General features: G+C 32.2%; 1 protein-coding gene across 1 annotated transcript in view; it reads right to left on the reverse strand.

The window, feature by feature from the left end:
- The window catches only part of MYCBP2 (MYC binding protein 2), a 262,011-nt gene that overhangs the window by 64,271 nt on the left and 179,116 nt on the right, over positions 1–18,624 (reverse strand). Inside the window, 3 exon segments of the mRNA XM_055335749.1 lie at positions 3,774–3,896; positions 7,576–7,708; positions 8,565–8,789. Coding sequence (XP_055191724.1) covers positions 3,774–3,896; positions 7,576–7,708; positions 8,565–8,789 — 481 coding nt within the window.

Genomic DNA, 18,624 nt, shown 5'->3' on the forward strand with positions numbered 1-18,624 from the left:
TCTTGTATACTCTAACATAGAGAATAATATCGTAACAAGTAACATTATTTGCATGAGCTGGGACTTTCACAAACTCATTCAGTGAGTGGTTTACATATTGTATAACTGATATATGAACTGAAGGCCAAGAAGAGCTTATTGGTGTCATACTGCAAGAAGCTTTTAGAAATTTATGTGGAAGCCTCAGGAGGATATTAAGAAAAAAAAAGAACATTCCATTAAGTGTAATTTGTTTGGGTCTATTTTCCAGATCAATGTGAATTACTATCATGGATGAAGGGCTAGAGCAACACTAGAAGGCAGAGCTAAAATCAAATGATCACTTACACATATCAAGAACAAGGAAAACAACAAAAAAAGTAAAAAGCAAGAGAAGAAACAACAATTTGAGAAAATCTGGAAACCTAAAGTTGCTATACATTTCACAGATACCAAATTCACTTAAAAGAAACAAACAAACCTGCCCAGTATCACCTCTCCTTCATACCCTTGTACAGTGAAATAGGTTTTTTTTCTCTTGGGGCATCTCTAGTAACAAAAATCCAGTATAAAATAATGAAAATCATCTCTATAACTTATGCTTAGCATAGTCATGCATATTGTAAGACAAAAATTTAAATAAAATAGTTTTTTTTAACATGCTTTATTGTTTGTATTTGCTTATGCTGGAATCAGAATAGAGAGCATAACAGTCATACTTCAATAGCTATACTTAACAAAAATGTGTGATTAAAAAAGAAGTGTCTTAGCTGCAGAATGTCTTAGCTCAAAAAAGATTAAATGCTTAAAAAATGTGGGAAGGGATAACATCTTCATTAAATAAAACCAGTCAAGTGAGTTGATAAATAATTAGTAACTAATAAACAACTCAGAACAAAGCCTCAGAAATTGCTTGATGAGGCAGGTAAGGCTGACAGACTTACTCTGAAGCTGAGGCTGCTGGAAGGAAAGGGGCTGTCCGAACACAAATGGGCTGTGGACTAGGGAAGAGGGAGGTTTTGCAGCTTGATCAAAGATGGAAGGAGCTGGGAGATTGGGCCGTGACTGAATGGAATTCAATATGGCACTCAGTTGGTCACCTGCAGTGGGCAAAACAGTCAAAACTACAACTTGTTATTTATTAACATCCAAAATGGCAAAGAATATGGTGCTTTATGACATTCAGATAAAGTTAAACGCTAAATAAAACTATGCTAATTCAGAAATGAGTGGAAGTTGATGTTTGTCATCCTCGAATTAGGGACCAAATATTGCATTTTGCTTTAATAATATTATATAGCCCACCTACAAAAACAAATTCATGTAAATTCATATACAACATTGAGCAGCAGCATGGGAGAATTTAGAGTTTATGAAGAATCCATGACAGGTAAGTTAACTCAATATTATACAAATGTAAATGAAGATCTAAGTAAACAATATCTTCTATATAATACCAAACAAATGACTAAATAACCCTGCCTCATGTGCAACACGCTTCAAGCAGAAAATAAGCAAATATGAAAAGTTTTTTAAGTAAATGTAGAATTGAAGGGAGGCAAAGCATATGTTATCAACTTAGTAATATATTTATTTAGTCAATAATTAATATTTCCCCTTTTTAAATTGTTCCTGTCAAAGAAATTATACTTCTTAAAGCATGAACTCTCTTGCTTGGATGGATAATATAAAAATCTTTAAGACCTATAAGATAAAAAGGAGTATGAACTATCTAATTTGAATAGTATCTCAAATATGAATTGTGACATTTTTCCTTAAAATTAAATACAAAGGACTGTAACAGAAAAATATTTTTAAAAATATGAAACAATTAGATGGATGATCCTTAGCTCCTTCTTTATAACATTATGTATATTAAATAGTTTAAAGTGATGCTGAAAAAGAGAAGAAGAAAAAACATATCCAGAGTAGTTGATGCAGAAACTGGAAAACAGTACCTTTCCAGCCACATTCCCTACATATAATAAAGTTTCTTAACTGAAAACTTTAAATGAAGCAGCAAGAAGTTAAAGACTTAAATGGAAAGAACTGTGTACACAGCTACATGTCTACTTTTTAAAAACTTATGCTGTAGATTACAGAAAGGATTTTAGAGATTATGAAGAACTTTATAGAATTAAGAATAAAGAATTTCTCCAAAAAACAATTTCTTGAACTTGGACAGTATAATTAAAGAAAATGGGAACTACTGTTAAAGGTAAGTTCATACACAAAGGTTAGATATATTTGATTAGATTTTTAAGTTTCTTAATATTCCTTTATACCATCTAAATATTTAAAAAGTCTAATAACAAGTACATGCCATTTCTGAACAATATTAGCAAACTCACACTTTAAAATAAGTAATATTTTATTATTTCTATTTAATAACAAATGTTCTCAGCAATGTTGGTCTCTTTAAAGTTGATTAATAGTCCTATGATGTTTTAATACATTATATTTTAAAGACTAAATTAGGTGATAACCACCAGTACAATTTAGACATTTTAGAGAAGTGACTGACAGCATACAATTTGAATTAAATATGCCTTTAAAACAGATTATTAACAAAGCATAGTAGCGTTAAGTAAGTGCTGAGATTTTAATTGAAGGATTGACAATGGTGAGAGAGAAAGGGAGATGAAAAAAACACCCCCAAGCATCTACCCTACTTAAGCGTGAAGATCTAGCTCAAGCTAGTTCAAATCTCACCTACGGGGAAACGTGCAAGCAGGTGTCCCCACGCCTGCAGGACAGACCAACATAACAGAGTAGGAGAAGCCAAAAAGAAATCTTGTAGCTAGAATTGCTTCATATAAGTACTTTATGGAAAGCAATAAAAGTATCAAACAAAATGTGGTTTTAAGCTGAAAATTTCCTCTACATTGCTGCCATTTTGTGTTTTGTTGACTATTTCATTATTTCACTTGCTCTGCAAGTCAGGTCTAACGATGGTCTTTGTTCTTTGAAATCAAATCCAATGAATTAGTGTAAATAACATTCTGAAGTAAAATTATTTTTACTTAGGCTATCTTCTCCCTCCTACCCATCATCTAACTGTATACTACTTGTTGATGATATGCTGATTTAGGAGTCAGGATCAAGTACATAGAAAGAACAGAAATATATCTGAATTTAGATACAAATCCAATTTTAGATGAAACTCATGTATAAATTATTCTGAAATAATAATTGTTTGGATTGTCCATAATGTTGGTCTCTTCTAATATTACAGCCAAAAACAGCTATGCACATTTTAAATTCTTTGGTTTAGGGTTTTATTTTTCTTTTCACAACTCTCTGACTTCATTATATATACCAAACCCAAAGACATCATTCATTTCATGTAATTCTAAATTAACTAAGATAACTTGGTCAGACATTCAAAACCACACATACGTAATAAGGCTGACGTGTAGTATTACTTCAAATGTTTTGGTTTTTAAATGGAGCATTTTGTAAGGTTCTTTTTTGCTCATTAACACTACTTCTAATAATATAGACGATAAAAACAATAGTTCCCTTACTAGATACAGTGTCACAGAATCTTTATGTGTATCCAAAGTGAGTATCTTTAAAGTAAAAGCAAATACGAAATAACTCCTATGAATATAAGCTAAAACAGGGGAAAATGATCCTGTAAAAAGAACGCTTTTGTAAAGATCTGACTGCTAGCTTTCTAGGAACAAACTTTAAAAGTTTTATGGGTGAACAGTACTAAAAATGGGAAAAAGGTAGGGCAATAAAAAATATTAAAGTTGGATAGGTAAAAAGACTCACTTTCATATACCTACCTTTATTATTTCCAAGTCCATAATCAAATCCTTGAGCACTACAACTTGCCCCTTTATTAAAAGCTTGCACTGAGAAAGGGCTTGGAGGAGGAGTCTGAGAATTTTGATCCAGAAGAACTTGTTCTATAATAAAAGGCACAGCTATAACATCAGTTTCTTATGTGCTATTCTCTATTCACAGAATAAAGAGAGAGTTGCCAAGAAAGACTTTATAATTTTAAAATAACATCACATTTAGATTTGATAATATATCAGTTTCTTATGTTATTCCCTATTCGTAGAATAAAGAGAGAGTTGCCAAGAAAGACTTTATGATTTTAAAATAATATCACATTCAGATTTAAGTCTAACAATTAGGTCATTGACACTTGACAGAGTATATGACAAATCTTGGTTTTCATTTATTAAATATACAGTGAAACTTAGAAATTGGATATGCTCTTATGGAGCCAATCTACTTTTACTGTGGCAGGATACATCACTGAATGTATACTGATATTTCTAGACCAGGAACTCAAATTTGTAACAAATTTATACAAGAGCATTTTATAATAAAAATGGGTATCCTAATAAACCAGAAATCAAAATATTTTGTATATTAGTACTCAAATAGAAAAGAGTCTTCAAAATGTCTAAGTATATAGTACTTCGAGTACTAATATACAAAATATTTTAAGTTCTGAATATAAAAATTGTGGAAACTTTAATTTTTAACCTTTTACTTCTTAAATAAGGCCATTTTACCCCAAAGTGAAACGATGATAAACGAAGTCATGAAGTCAGAGCTATTTGCACATACTTAAGTCCATAAATATATCAGAATTCTATTTCATGAAAAAAAGTTATGTTAATGTCAACTTTAAAAAGGCAAAATAAAATCTGTCAAATGAAAGGTAAAAAAAAGTGTTCCATCAAAATAATATAATGAATAATGAAAAGTTTTAAGTATATTTTTAAAAGTCCAGATCTCTTTAAAGAGAAAAATGGAACTAGAAAGAAGGTGGTGAAGTGTTTTCTTCCTCCCTGTAAATCAGAATCCTGCTATACCACTGGTACTGTATGTCTACCCCTTAATGTACATTTCTAGACTCTTTTCAAGAAATCAATCCCAGCACTTCCCTTAGGCAATACTCTTCAGTATGAGAGATTTCAGCAGTGGGAATATCTCTTCTGGAAAATACTCATAAACACTAACCCTGAATGGGAAAGAGCATTATTCTCACCTCAAAATGGTCTCAGCACCAAGTACAAAGTCTGTTTTTCTTTTTCTTTTTTTTTTTTTTAAGATTTTATTTATTATTTGACAGAGAGGGAGCAAGGGAGAAAGGGGGAGAGGGAGAGAGAGAGAGTGTGTGTGTGCACACATGAGCAGGGGGAGGGGACAGAGGCAGAGAGAGAAGCAGATTCCCTGCTGAGCAGGAAGCCCCAATGCAGGGCTCAATCCCAAGACGCTGAGATCATGGATCCTGAGATCATGACCTGAGAAGAAGGCAGATGCTTAACCGACTGAGCCACTCAAAGTCTGTTTTTAACAGAGCAGTAACTTTGCCTACTAGCTTTATTTACAGATATCAAAGACCTATAAAGAATTTTAACAAGAGGAAAGTTTTGTTTTACTTTACTATTTCATATAAATTACTATAGTGCCAAATCCTCTTATTTCTATACTGAATATAATTACTTGTTAATACCAATGAGCAGACTATTTGGATACAATTATCAACTAATCTTAGTGATTTTAAGGCACTGACATCACTTTTTTCCTGATCACCCCAGGTCTTATGTTAAAATATTAAGAATCACATTATGATAAAAAATATATATATCAAAAGAGCAAAGGACCATTAAGTGATGACAGAGAAAAATTTAAACTTCTGCTTTTAGGGCTGAATATCTTTCTTGGCAGAAACAATATCCTAATTTAAGAAGCATTTTACCTAAGAAGAATCTTTTACCTTTTGAGCATATAGAAATAAAATTCTCCATTTAAAAAACTATGTCTTTAGTATAGAGGGCATTTTACATTTTAATAATAACAGCTAATCTTACCATCTGGCTAGCATTATGTTATTATTTGTTCATTTAGCTTTCATATTGAACTTACAAAGTATCTTCATTTTGTAAACGAGAAAACTGAAGCACAGAGATATTAGGTAACTTGGCCGATGTCACTTAAGAACTGCAGAGCTGGTATTTGTACTGTAGTGGTTTAGCTCCAGAGTCCACTCTGACACATTAGGCTGCATTATGCTATACTGCCAGTTACAGTAATTATTAAGCTAGGATGACCCTTTGGTAGCTACCTAAACTATTCTCATGTTATTTAACTATTTCTTATATAAAGCTGATCTCACTTTAGGTATTTTCATTTATATCTAAATATTTCTAGATAGTGGAAATATTTAAGAATTTCTGATATGTAGTATATACATAATCATATTATAAGTGGGAAGGTTATTTTGTCAAATGTCTGATTTACAACAAATGAAGCCTTTTTTTCACTTTCACAACATAATGAAGAATAGTTATGCCACTTCAGGACATTAATTTATAACCACATCATCTTTAACTATGAAATATGTGTCTGTAAAGACCAGGAAGGGCCTTCAGATTCTATTCACTGTTCACTGACACAGTGGTGTGATATAATGAGCAGAGCATCTCAAGTATGAATGAAGATTCTGGCTCACATCTTACATCTGTCATACATCCAGCTGTATAGCTACAGGTAAATCATTTTAAATTCTATGACCTTTAGTTTCCTTACTTATAAAATGAAGATTATATAACTTAGCACAAAGGCTTGTTGGAAGGGGAAAAAAAGAAGAAATGTTTAATATCTAAATGTACTCTGTCATTCATGAAGTCTCAAACTTTTACAAATCTATTTATACTTAATGGCCATATTACCTCTTGGATAATACATACTATGAATTTAGTCTCTTTTGGATAAATATGCATGTTCCTTTATTTATTTGACCTTTTCCAATAAATTTTGGGATTTGGAATAAAAAATCTATGCTTGACTTATCCATTTATTTTGATGTCCTAAATAGTATTTTTGTGACTCAGCTTGTATTTACAAAGCTTATGTGCCAAAACTGTTTTATAACGAGGAATACAAAGATTAAAAACTCTGTGCCTGTCCACAAGGACTCACAATCTAGGTATAAAGACAAAAAATTAACTTCAATATAGTATCAGTTTTGTTCTAGTGGTGAATACAGTTCTTTAAAAACACAGAATTCTTGACTCCGTCAGGATCAGTTAAAGCTTTACATAAGTGATGACATGATCTGAACTTGGAAGAATCATGTTTTTGACCCGAGGAAAATGAAGACAGGGGGACAATAAGGAAAGTCTTTTATTAATTGAGATTGCTGTTGAAAGAGATAAAGCTAAAACTTGAAGCTCTAACAACAAATAGGAACCCTTCAAAAGATGCTATGCATTCATCCAGTGCTCCTATCCTGAGACAAAATTTAAATGAAATTGCCTGGGAGAAGTACTATGATTGATGGTTTGAAAAGTGAACTTCCTCTAGCGGCAGGAAGGGTAAAGCATTCAGCTCTGGACTGGCACAGAATAATGAGTCATATGAATCCATATCAATGAAATAAAAAGCATGGTTTCCAAAGGTGGATTCATATGTTTCACATTTTCTTTTAATTCTCTTCTTACACGTGCATTTAGTATCCATTATTGTACAAATATTAACAATTGTTAAGATTTTAACCATTAACTTTGCTTTTTACCTAAAAAAATAAACACACAAATAAATCACAAATTTAAACCAACTTGCCATCTTCATGTCGGAGGTATTGGTTTCCGCCTCTGTCTCTAGCTAAGGACCATGCCTCTCCTTCATCACTCTCACAGAACTCTACCATGCTGTTCTTATCCAGCTGCACCCATGCACCTTCAGAATTGGTTACCTAGTACATAACAAAAAGCACGATTGGTTGGCTTGATTCTTTCAGGGCACTAAGGCTGAAAACCAGCAACAAGTTTAAGTGTTTGAATAGGGTAATCATTCCGAAAGTTTTTACCATGAAATTAGTTTCTGAAATTAAGACCACAGCCTGAGGTAAGTCAGAAATCAATAAAATGTTCTGTAAAATACTGCTTATTTATGATTTAAGTAAAAATAAATTTCAAGGCACATAATACCTAAGTAACTTTAAACATTGCCCTAAAACACATGGCGCTCTCTTTTTCTTTTTGGCACCTAAAATGTCCTAACACAGCAAACTATTATTTAAATTAGTAGTGTCTATAATACAACTTGAAAATGGCCCTGACACTGAGAAATAGCATGACACACTACATCTTCAAGCTCATCAGCTGAGGCAAATGCCACAGTTGACCAAAAAGTAATTTTAGTTGCTCAGGACTTCAGTGAGACACATAAATGGGAACAAAGAAATGAAACTCTTTGTATGCATTACATCTCCATACCAATCAATTCATAGCAAATATTTTAAAGCACTGTTAAAACATGTTATAGTACATTTGTAATAATGGAAAGATATATGCACATACCAAACATTCATATATACAATACAAATCATTGTTAATATAAATATTATTTTCACAAGGGTAATTATGAGAATAAAATTATTTAAAAAAGAAGTACAGAAAAAATGTTAGTAGTATTTATAATACAAGTAAAGATAAAGAACATTAACATTTAAAAACCTGGGATGGAAATGGCAACCTTTGGTAAAAAGAGATACTCTTTTTTATTAAAAAGGAGTAACTTAGAAGTCATGAAGCTACAAGAATCCATACCTCTCCCACTGCTTTGACTTTGTTTCCCAGAACTAACATTCCAATTGGGATACCTCTAAGGTTAGGGCAGCTTCTGATGTTGTGACCGGAAGGTCCCGTCTTCACTACCTTGTATATGCCTGGTCCTCCTCGCAAGAACGGCATATCTTGTTCTTGCATTGTTGCTTCCTGTGGGCAGCAGGAGTTTATATCTTTGAAAAAGTCATCAGTATTAGTTTTAGGTTCCTGAAAATTTGAATAGGAAAAAAAAATAAACAAAATGCAATCTATTATCACTTGACAATCCTCTTATTAGCTTTTACAGCAAGTCTATAATACTACCAAACAAGAGAATACATATCCAAAGATAACTGAAATATATACATTAATTAATACCACTACTAAAGAATCTTTCAGTTTTTCAATGCCGAATAATATTTAAATAGAGGTGAAGAAAAGATAAGTTAGCAGGAGAGCAAATAAACCTCTGATTTCTGCCCACCACAATTTAAGAAATATGATAGTACTTAAATTTATTTTTATCATTCAATAAAATACTAAACAGTAGGAAAAACAAAAATAATATAATCTGTGAACCACAACTGAATAATTTTGAATCATTATTACTGCATTGTTCTATGTTGGTATGGGTTAAAAAGCCTAAATCTTCATTTCCTTCCACTTTGTAATAATTATTTATAGAGAAAACAGGTGTGAAGACTTATCTATAGACAGCAATGATGAAAAAATGTACATAAAATATAACTGCATCTTAATATTTACTAGTTATGAATGAAATAAGAGTGCTTATAAGATTTTAACAACTCATACTTCCTAATATATACAAATAAAGATGTCTTGCTAGATTTGCTAGGCCATTACTAAACAGTGATATATTAACACTATTAACAGAAAAAGAGGATTATTCTTTCAGTACAGAGATCAGTATCAAAAGATTCATTTTTACATAAAATATTATACTTTTGGAGATAAAAGCATCACTTCCAAAATGAAAGAAAAGGATATGCCTCAACTTTTCTGTTGAATCTGAATGAAATCGTTTCTTATGTGAATGCAGTGAAGAGAAATAACTTCCTCATATTTGCTCTGCTTCCCAACTACATGTGAAGCTCCATACTGGGAGTTCTTCTATTGTCATTACTATTCCTTTAAAACTGATTTAGACTGTACTTTTTAAACACAGTACTAGAGACTCTACAAATTGCTTTATGTTTAAATATAACAAAAGATGACCATATTGGGGCACTTATTCAAACATTAGATTAAAATTAACATTTAGTAATATAATATAAATGGAACAAAAATAAAAAAAAACACTACCACATTATTTATGCAAGATAAAATAATACCAAATAATTCTATCCCTCTATTACTATAAGTAGTATCATACTAAAGGGTCTTTTCTATAGTAAAAAAATTAAAAATGAAACTCTAAGGTTTAAAAAGAAACTGGATTCAAGAATTCTGGGTACCTGTGACTTTAACTCAACATATTGGTTAGGGAAAATTTTAAACCCACTACTAACCTTCATATAATATTCTATAAATTTCATTGTGGTGATAATCACCAATTTTTATATATACAAATATGTACTATGTACAATATTTGTTGACATTTACTATAATTGTCATGCTGTATTTATCCAACATTCTTTAGTTATATACTGGCAATTTAATAGAAATAAGAATTTTAAATACCTGAAAAATTTAGTTAGATTTATGTATTATACATACCCATGCAAATATATTTGTAAAAATGTACATATGAATATAAAGAGAATGCTCAAAATAAAAATGGAGAGTTAGGGTCTAAGAAGCTGTGCCACTACAGTAACAAAATTTTCAATAAACATTTAAAAATGTCTAGTTGTGAATAATCAACTTTAGTAAATACATCATGCTATATCATAATTGGAAGAGGCACATTAGTCCTATACAACTCATTTTTTAAAAATTACATGATATGATATCAAAAATTACATGGTGTGATGTCAAAAATTACAAGCAAATATGAACAGATTTAATGAAAAATAAATTTCACTGGTATTCAATGATATAACTAGAACTTTTAATTAAGTTATAACAATATATCCAACTTTTGATCATTTAGTGTAACAGTAAGAGGTAAGTCTCGGCAAAAACTAGTAACAATTGCAAATTATTCAGTGAAAGGCAATATATGAGAACTTCTATTTAAATATTTAATATTTTATTGAACAAAGAAATTATACAAATATGTCAAAAATAACAAGCAAATATGAATGTCTAGTGAAAAATCAATTTCACTAGTATTCAATAATATATCTAGAGCTTTTAATTAAGTTGTAACAATATTTCCAACTTTTGATCATTTAGTGTAACATTAAGAGGTAGCTTTGGCAAAAACTAATAACAATCACAAGTTATTCATTCAGTGAAAGGCAATATATGAGAACTTCTATTAAAATACTTAATATTTTATTAAACAAAGAAACTATACAAATTAATAATTGTAAAACAGTCTTTTTTTTTTAAATATAAGTAGTAAGAGAATAATTGACAGACAAAAAAGGTCATAGAATTGTGGCTGTCATTCTCAAACAATCCTAACATACACGCTTCATTCAGGTAAAAAATAGAAGACTTGGGGACCAGCGTATGAAACTGATGAAGTGCAGTGTTATTTTTTCTCCTTGCATTCCCACCCCATTCTCAGGTGAACATCCAAACGGGCATGAAAGGCTAGGGAAGAAGAGAAGTGCCACAGAGTCGGGACTTCCTCACTGAAATAATAAGCAAGCTCTGAGAAAGCCAGATGTAGTGATGTAGTTGTGGGAGAAGCTAGTCATAAATTATATACAGCAAATTTGAAGTCACATAAAAGTTTAACTTAAACTAATAATACATTCCTTGTCAAAAGTAGAGGGAAAAGGATTACCAGGGAAACTCAACTGTAGCACTTTGTATAGATATTTATTTATTTATTTATTTATTTATTTATTTATCTACTTTTTGGCAAAAATCCTTTTATTAACTGTAAGCAAAGGCTTCAAAAGATAGAAGGTAAAATTTGTTATACATGCTGAAATACCTGAATAATGTATGACTGTTCCTTACAGTTAACTCACCTGGGGAAAAAAAGCTTTGGAAGTCCATGAAAATACGTCCAAATCCCTGACTCCTTGGCTAGCATTAAAGATACTCTGAGCGACAAAGTTTAAGAAAGAAAAATATCAACAAAGAAAGGGAACAGGATATTATCTGCAGAAGATGCGTTCACAGTAACAACATTGTTCTGTACTCTAGCACCAGAACTGTGATATGATTTTACTAAAGGGAAACTGAAGCCACCTGAGTAAATCACACAGCAAAGAAAGACTGATAAATAAGTTTTTGTCAAAAGCTCTCCATGGATATAGTGTGTCATGCCATTTACTAAAATTAAGAGCCAGACATTGATTTAAAGCCTAAGACAGTCAATGTGAGTAGGAAACCTTAAAACTCTTTTAAAAGATGACATATCTGTTCCAATACAAGCCAGATTTGTTTTATGACAGAAAACAGTCTGCTGTTTTATGAAGAAAATGTAAATAACAGATTGTATAGTGTAACCATTATTAAGAATAATAATGGCATGTAGTATCTGTAGACATTTTCACTTTCTAAAGTACAAAAAGAAAAAAAAAATTAAAAAATCTAAGTCATTTTCCCTTCTCTAAATGAGAAAAAAAAATCATTTGGAAATGTTACTAAAAACTGTTAACAAATATGTTAAGAATAGCATAAAGAAAAACATACAACCAGAATCTTTTCTCAAAAGATAGGCCTGGTTTTCTCCATCTCAAAGTTTATGAAATGCACAGAGTATTTTCCTCTTTATGTTAAAATCTAAAACTATATTTTTAAACAACCAACTTGTAGCAGCATGGTCCCAGAAAAATCAACACTTTCACAAAATGTCTTAATGAAAATGTAAATGGTATACATTTTACATAAAAATATCATGCTATTGAATATATTTGTCTGATCTGAAATTAAAATCTTTCCATTGAGTAGCATTTACACATTTTACTGCTTATGTAAATACTGTGATAAATGGTTATGGTGGTGGGGGAAAGGAGGGCCCTCAAAATGTTAATAAAAACTATTATCATCCAAAACTTCAACAGAAAAGAAACACAATTCCCAAACAATTATTAGCCATTTTAGATAATGACAATTTATCTACTATTTTCTAGTTTTGTATTTTCCTCATGTATGTATGGGCAGATGTAGATACACACCCATATACATACACATATATATGTTAATTCAAAAATAGAAGACATATGAAAGCCAGAAAATGAGTTTCTAGTAATATGACTACAAATAAATACCTACAAATAAATGTAAAACAAAACAAAAACCACACCCCTCCCACATTTAAAAATATATAGCAAACAGGGTCCTTTCTTTTTAGGTGAAGTGGAAACATGACGCAAAGCATTCTAAAATACTATATTGGAAGGAAAAATATGTCCTTACTGGTTTACTTATGTATATAAGAACTTTTGGGCTATCTGCTCAATAGTTTTTCTCCTTCACAGAAAATAGTGGTGCAGACCTTTTGACATAAAACAATATCAACAATTTTTTTTAAGATTTTCTTTTTTTTAGCATAAATTTCTTTAGTATTAAAAATAATGTAAAAAGTGTTTTGAAAAGCAAGGCAGATAACTATTAAAATACACAAATTAGCTCTCATAGATTAATAAGAGTACCACTATGTGTATAAATATGTGTATATACACATACACAAATACATATCTACAATAATCTAAATCCTTTTATTCTCAAAGACTATTGTTAAGACAAAAAAATTCTCTCAAGAAAATTAAAAATTGTAGCATACTAAAACCCTAACTAAATTAATGAGCACCAAACTGTAACTTTAAGCTGATAATCTTTCAAGGCACAGATCAAGTAAGTGAACAATTTACATTGTGAAAATATATGACCAAACATGCCAAATATTCATGCAAAAAAATGCTAATTCTTTCACTGTGCTGATAGAGGAACAGAGTTAAGAACTGCCATTTTTAAAATTTATTTTTATTTTTTTAAGAAATGCCATTTTTAAAGAGAAAAAAATAAAATGTCTCAGGAAAATTAAAAACAGCATATGTATAAACAATTAGTGTTATTTTAATTGCCTTAATCTCATTCTGTTAATGGTGCATCAAGTAAATATTTAGTATTTACTAAGATTAAAAACAGATTATGTATATACATACAAAATATATTAACATAACAAAACCAAGCAACTCATGGTATTTTAAAGCTGTAGCTAACAGGCATCATCAGGTAAACCCATAAAAATGAAATTGGATATAAAATGTGAAAAACATCTGCCAATTTTACCAACTGCCCTGAATAATGCTGTCAGAGAGATTACCAAAAGATATTTTCCCTTCATCTCTTTCCCACATCTTCGGGGCCTAAAACTTGGAAAAACGAACCTATTTTCTATATGTGAACACCAGTCTATGTAGGTTTGTATAAATGCTTGGAGATGTTTGGAGACACAAGTTGTTTCTGCAGGAATTCAGATAATACAGGAATTATAAAGATATTTCAGAACACTTTGAAGGAGGTATCATTTACTCTCCTGGATAGAAACTCTACCACTCAACCTTCCCATAGTTGGTAGACCTCATTTTTGACAAAGCATCCAAAGAATTGGGCCTATACGTTTCAAGTCACTAATATCTCTATCCTAGAAGTAAACTTGTTTTCCAAAACAATTTAAGCCCTACGCTAGGCAGTCAAGTATCTTCCATGTCAAGTACCTATCCCTACTTATATTTTCTTCAATGCATGAAACATCCTACTAGCTTGCTTACATTTTATAGTTTTCAAATCTTTAGGATTTTAAGATCAACATTTTATGCCTTACGCCCTCTCAGATTGACCTACATCAACTTCAGAGTCCAGAGTGGTAATCATTTCATGATGGGACCATGACTTATAACACCTTCCACATGTATCACAGTATTCATCCTCATTCAACCATTAAGGTTATGAATATTCACATTTATTTAATTTGGTAGTTTTACCCAAAGTAATATGATTTTTATAGCTATATATTTACTTTATCCTTTTGTAACTATATATATCCTTATCTCTCCACTAATTTCTGCTTGTGATCCTGGGAGAGTAGTTATCTGTAGACACCAGAAAAATAAGAGTAATAAAATACATAACATCACAGGTCACAATGAAATTAAATGAGAGAATATTAAATGAGAAGAAGCATATATGTGATAGGAATTATTTTGAGCAGCATGATCATATCAAATAGTAAGAATTAAAATTTAGTATTCAACAAATGTTGAAAGCAAAATGTAGTATTTAACACTCTGGAAGAAATGTGTATGAATAAGAAGGAATTCTTAATGAATCCTTACCCTTAAGAAACTTAACAACAGAAATATGAGGTATACAAATACAAATGGGCTGAATTTGTATTTGGGGCTGAAAGCAAGAAAAACAAACTAAACTTTGTGGGTAAGAAGCAAGGCTTTTCTATTTTACAAAGTGCTGAGAAAAGAAAGGGAAACCTAATTTCCCCAGTAATTCTATGCTTTCTACCCCCAATCCTTTACTTCACCCATATTAACTAGTTTTCAGGTCCCCAACATAGCAGGCCTCTATAACTCTGGACACTTGATTCTAGAAATTCCTTCACTTTTTCTTTTTTTTTTTTTCCTTCACTTTTTCTTGGTAACTTTTACCACTTTTCTTCTCAAGTATCGCTCCCTAAGTGAAGCTATTCTGTAACTTATCACAATGCAACTTAACTATTTGAGTATGGTATATCGGTCAAATTATATAGTGAGTATCGTAAAAGGGAGAACAGCACTCCATCTTATTTATTTTGTATCCCTCCCCTTTCCTCTCCATTCACTGCCTACTTCCTATCTTAGTTATTTGGTACAGTAAATAAGGACTCAATAGCCCTTGAATGAACAACTAATAAATTAATACCCATAACATTACTGGGAAGTAGAGAGAAGAAAAGAAATCAACAGAAATTTTTGAGCCTGATCAACTAGGAAAGCAGTAAAAAAGCTAGAAAAAAAAAAAGGAAGCGAAAGCATTCTAGACAGATGAATAAACATAAACAAAGACTCTAAGATGCAAAATTGAACAGTGTGTTCTTAAAAGAGGACAAAGTTCTAATAGCACACAACCACCTCACAGAAAAGGGTCTGCATTCTTTATATTTATCCCTGTTCTTAATAATTAAGATGTATTTTTAAAAATAGTTATATATAATAGGAAACTCTATTGCTGTTTACTCTCTGAATTAGAGCATTACTAAAGTGCTAAAATAGAGGAAAGTCACATTTCCCTAAGTGAGGATGCATCAATTCTTAGTAATGAAATATTGTTAGGCAGGCCAGCAGTTAGCTACAGTACCTATTTGCAATGACAACAAGAGTTCTACAACATGGCTAAATACACAAGATGGTGTAAAAAGCTTTAAAGCTTTTTTTTTTTCTTTTCTTAAAGGTTTTGTTTATTCATGAGAGACACAGAGAGGGAGAGACATAGGCAGAGGGAGAAGCAGGTTCTCTACAGGGAACCTGATGTGGGACTCAATCCCAGGACTCCAGGATCACGACCTGAGCGAAAGGCAGATGCTCAACCACTAAGCCACCCAGGAGTCCCTAAAACTTATTCTAAATAGGATTACTTACGGTGATTTTTAAAAAATAGTTCATGAAATATTTAATCAGTGTTCAAATTTCTAATACCCACTCCCATTCTCCCCAACAGTTTGTTTGAGTCAGGATCCAGATAAAGTACATACATAACATTGATGTGAATGCGAAATTGTTTTAACTAGAAAAGGTTGAAGAGGTAGATGTAAAGATTGCTAAAGGCAACTTTTTGATATTTTGAATCTTTTTAAGTTAGTGGCATCTGTCCTTGGTTATTTCTATACATTTTTTAAAATTTTTATTTATTTATGATAGTCAGAGAGAGAGAGAGAGAGGCAGAGACACAGGCAGAGGGAGAAGCAGGCTCCATGCACCGGGAGCCCGATGTGGGATTCAATCCCGGGTCTCCAGGATCGCGCCCTGGGCCAAAGGCAGGCGCTAAACCGCTGCGCCACCCAGGGATCCCATTTCTATATTATTTTTAAATCTCCTGGCTCTCTCCCACTTTTTAAAAAATTGAGTAGTGTTTTACAATTTTATTAGCTATTGTTATACTTTATTCATAAATGGACTAAAGTAGAAAGAGTAGTAGGTGGAAAGTGAATATATTTTTCTAGAAATAAACATAGTAAGAGAAGCAAATGAAGAAGTAGAAAGATGTATTTATTTAGACATATTAGTTCCCTGAGAGGATGAGATGGAATCATTAGTCCCTCTATCTCCTAAATATGTTTAGCTCTATGGAGTAACATACTCATTAAATTACTGACTGTGTAAGGGGCCTGTCCTGTCTCTATAGACAAAACCTTGGGAAATCAGCCTTCCTTGCCTATAGCAGGTTGACTATGTGAGTCCTCATCGAACACCTGTACTGAAACAACTGTACACTAGGTCTGTTTGGAGCTGTAGGCCAGTTATTTCTATCCCCTCTGTCATCTTTGGTCCCCACATAAAATATAAACCCTTCTGTTATCTACCTGTTATCATATTTTTATACTAAACCTGCTCTATGCTTCTCCCTGATACAGAATCAAACTATTGCCATTTGTCCCATGATTTTATATTGTATCGAAGGGGACCCCTCTTTCCATGGTAAACAAACTCATTTCATCTTTAGCCTGTGGGTCACAGTGCTGCCATCATCTGTGTGCCTTTGTGCTGATGTAGATGATCACCCAACTGCTGAGTGAGCCTTTTAGTTCTTAGACTGAGGCAGCTAAAATGACTTTCATATCCACTATACCTCAGCTACCTGCTCATGGCCCATTACCAGGCCATATCATTCAGTAAATCCTCTAACTATGAAATCAAATGTAAATATCTACTTTATCACACAAACCACCTCTCCTTCTATCTCTTTAACTATAGTGTACTTACATATATCATTCTAGGATTTAATTAGGTCTCCAGTCCCTTGGATCCTCCACTTGTCCTTTCACATTTCTAACTCAGGCAGGCTGAATTCCACAGTTGGTGATCTCAAGTCCTCTTTCATCGGCATCTGAAATTTTGTCCCTATTTTTCTGTCATAGCAGCACCAAATTCCAGGCAGCTATAATCTACTCCCTTGGCATATTTGATTCTAGACACTTAGAACTATGGATGAGGAAGGGCATCCACAATGGATCCATCCATTGGTCTCACTGGGTCCTTAGTGGCCCACTAATCCAAAAACAAGTAGTTTTTCTTTAGATCCCTCTCCTGTTTCTCTCAAACATTATTCCAAATCTTTACTGCATTTCTAAGTCCTCTAACTTAAGTCATTTGTTTCAATCTTAACTGATGTCTTTCCTCTCTCCTATTTTATAAAAATCATGGTCTCCTTCAACCTCTTCCCTTTCTCCCTCCATCCCTAAAAACTGACCTACTGCCACACATATCCCCTTCCCTCCCTCACAAAACAATTCTCCAAATGTGCCTCTAATAGCATTTTCTTCTCCTTTTTCAGTCTTCAGATTTAAAAAAAAATTATTTTTAAAGATTTTATTTATTCATGAGAGAGAGAGAGAGAGAGACAGAGGCAGTGGGAGAAGCAGGCTCTATGCAGGGAGCCTGATGTGGGACTTGATCCTAGATCTCCAGGATTACGCCCTGGGCCGAAGGCAGGCACTAAACCACTGAGCCACCCAGGGAATCCCAGTCTTCAAATTTCTTATTTACATCATTTCTTATTTACATACCAAAAAGAGGTATTTCTCTCTTTTTACTGGCATTTTTTAATTTATAAGGATCTCAAGTCACTATCATTTGTAAAAGAAAGGGAAAACCTCAGGCTTATCAATAATACCAGCCATTCTGAGTTATCTACATTAAAGTAGAACTCATGACATTCTTCAACATAAAGGCTAGAAAATATCACAAGTCACTTCATATCT

Source organism: Nyctereutes procyonoides, unplaced genomic scaffold (assembly GCF_905146905.1).
Source record: "Nyctereutes procyonoides isolate TBG_1078 unplaced genomic scaffold, NYPRO_anot_genome, whole genome shotgun sequence".
NCBI classification, from domain to species: Eukaryota; Metazoa; Chordata; class Mammalia; order Carnivora; family Canidae; genus Nyctereutes; species Nyctereutes procyonoides.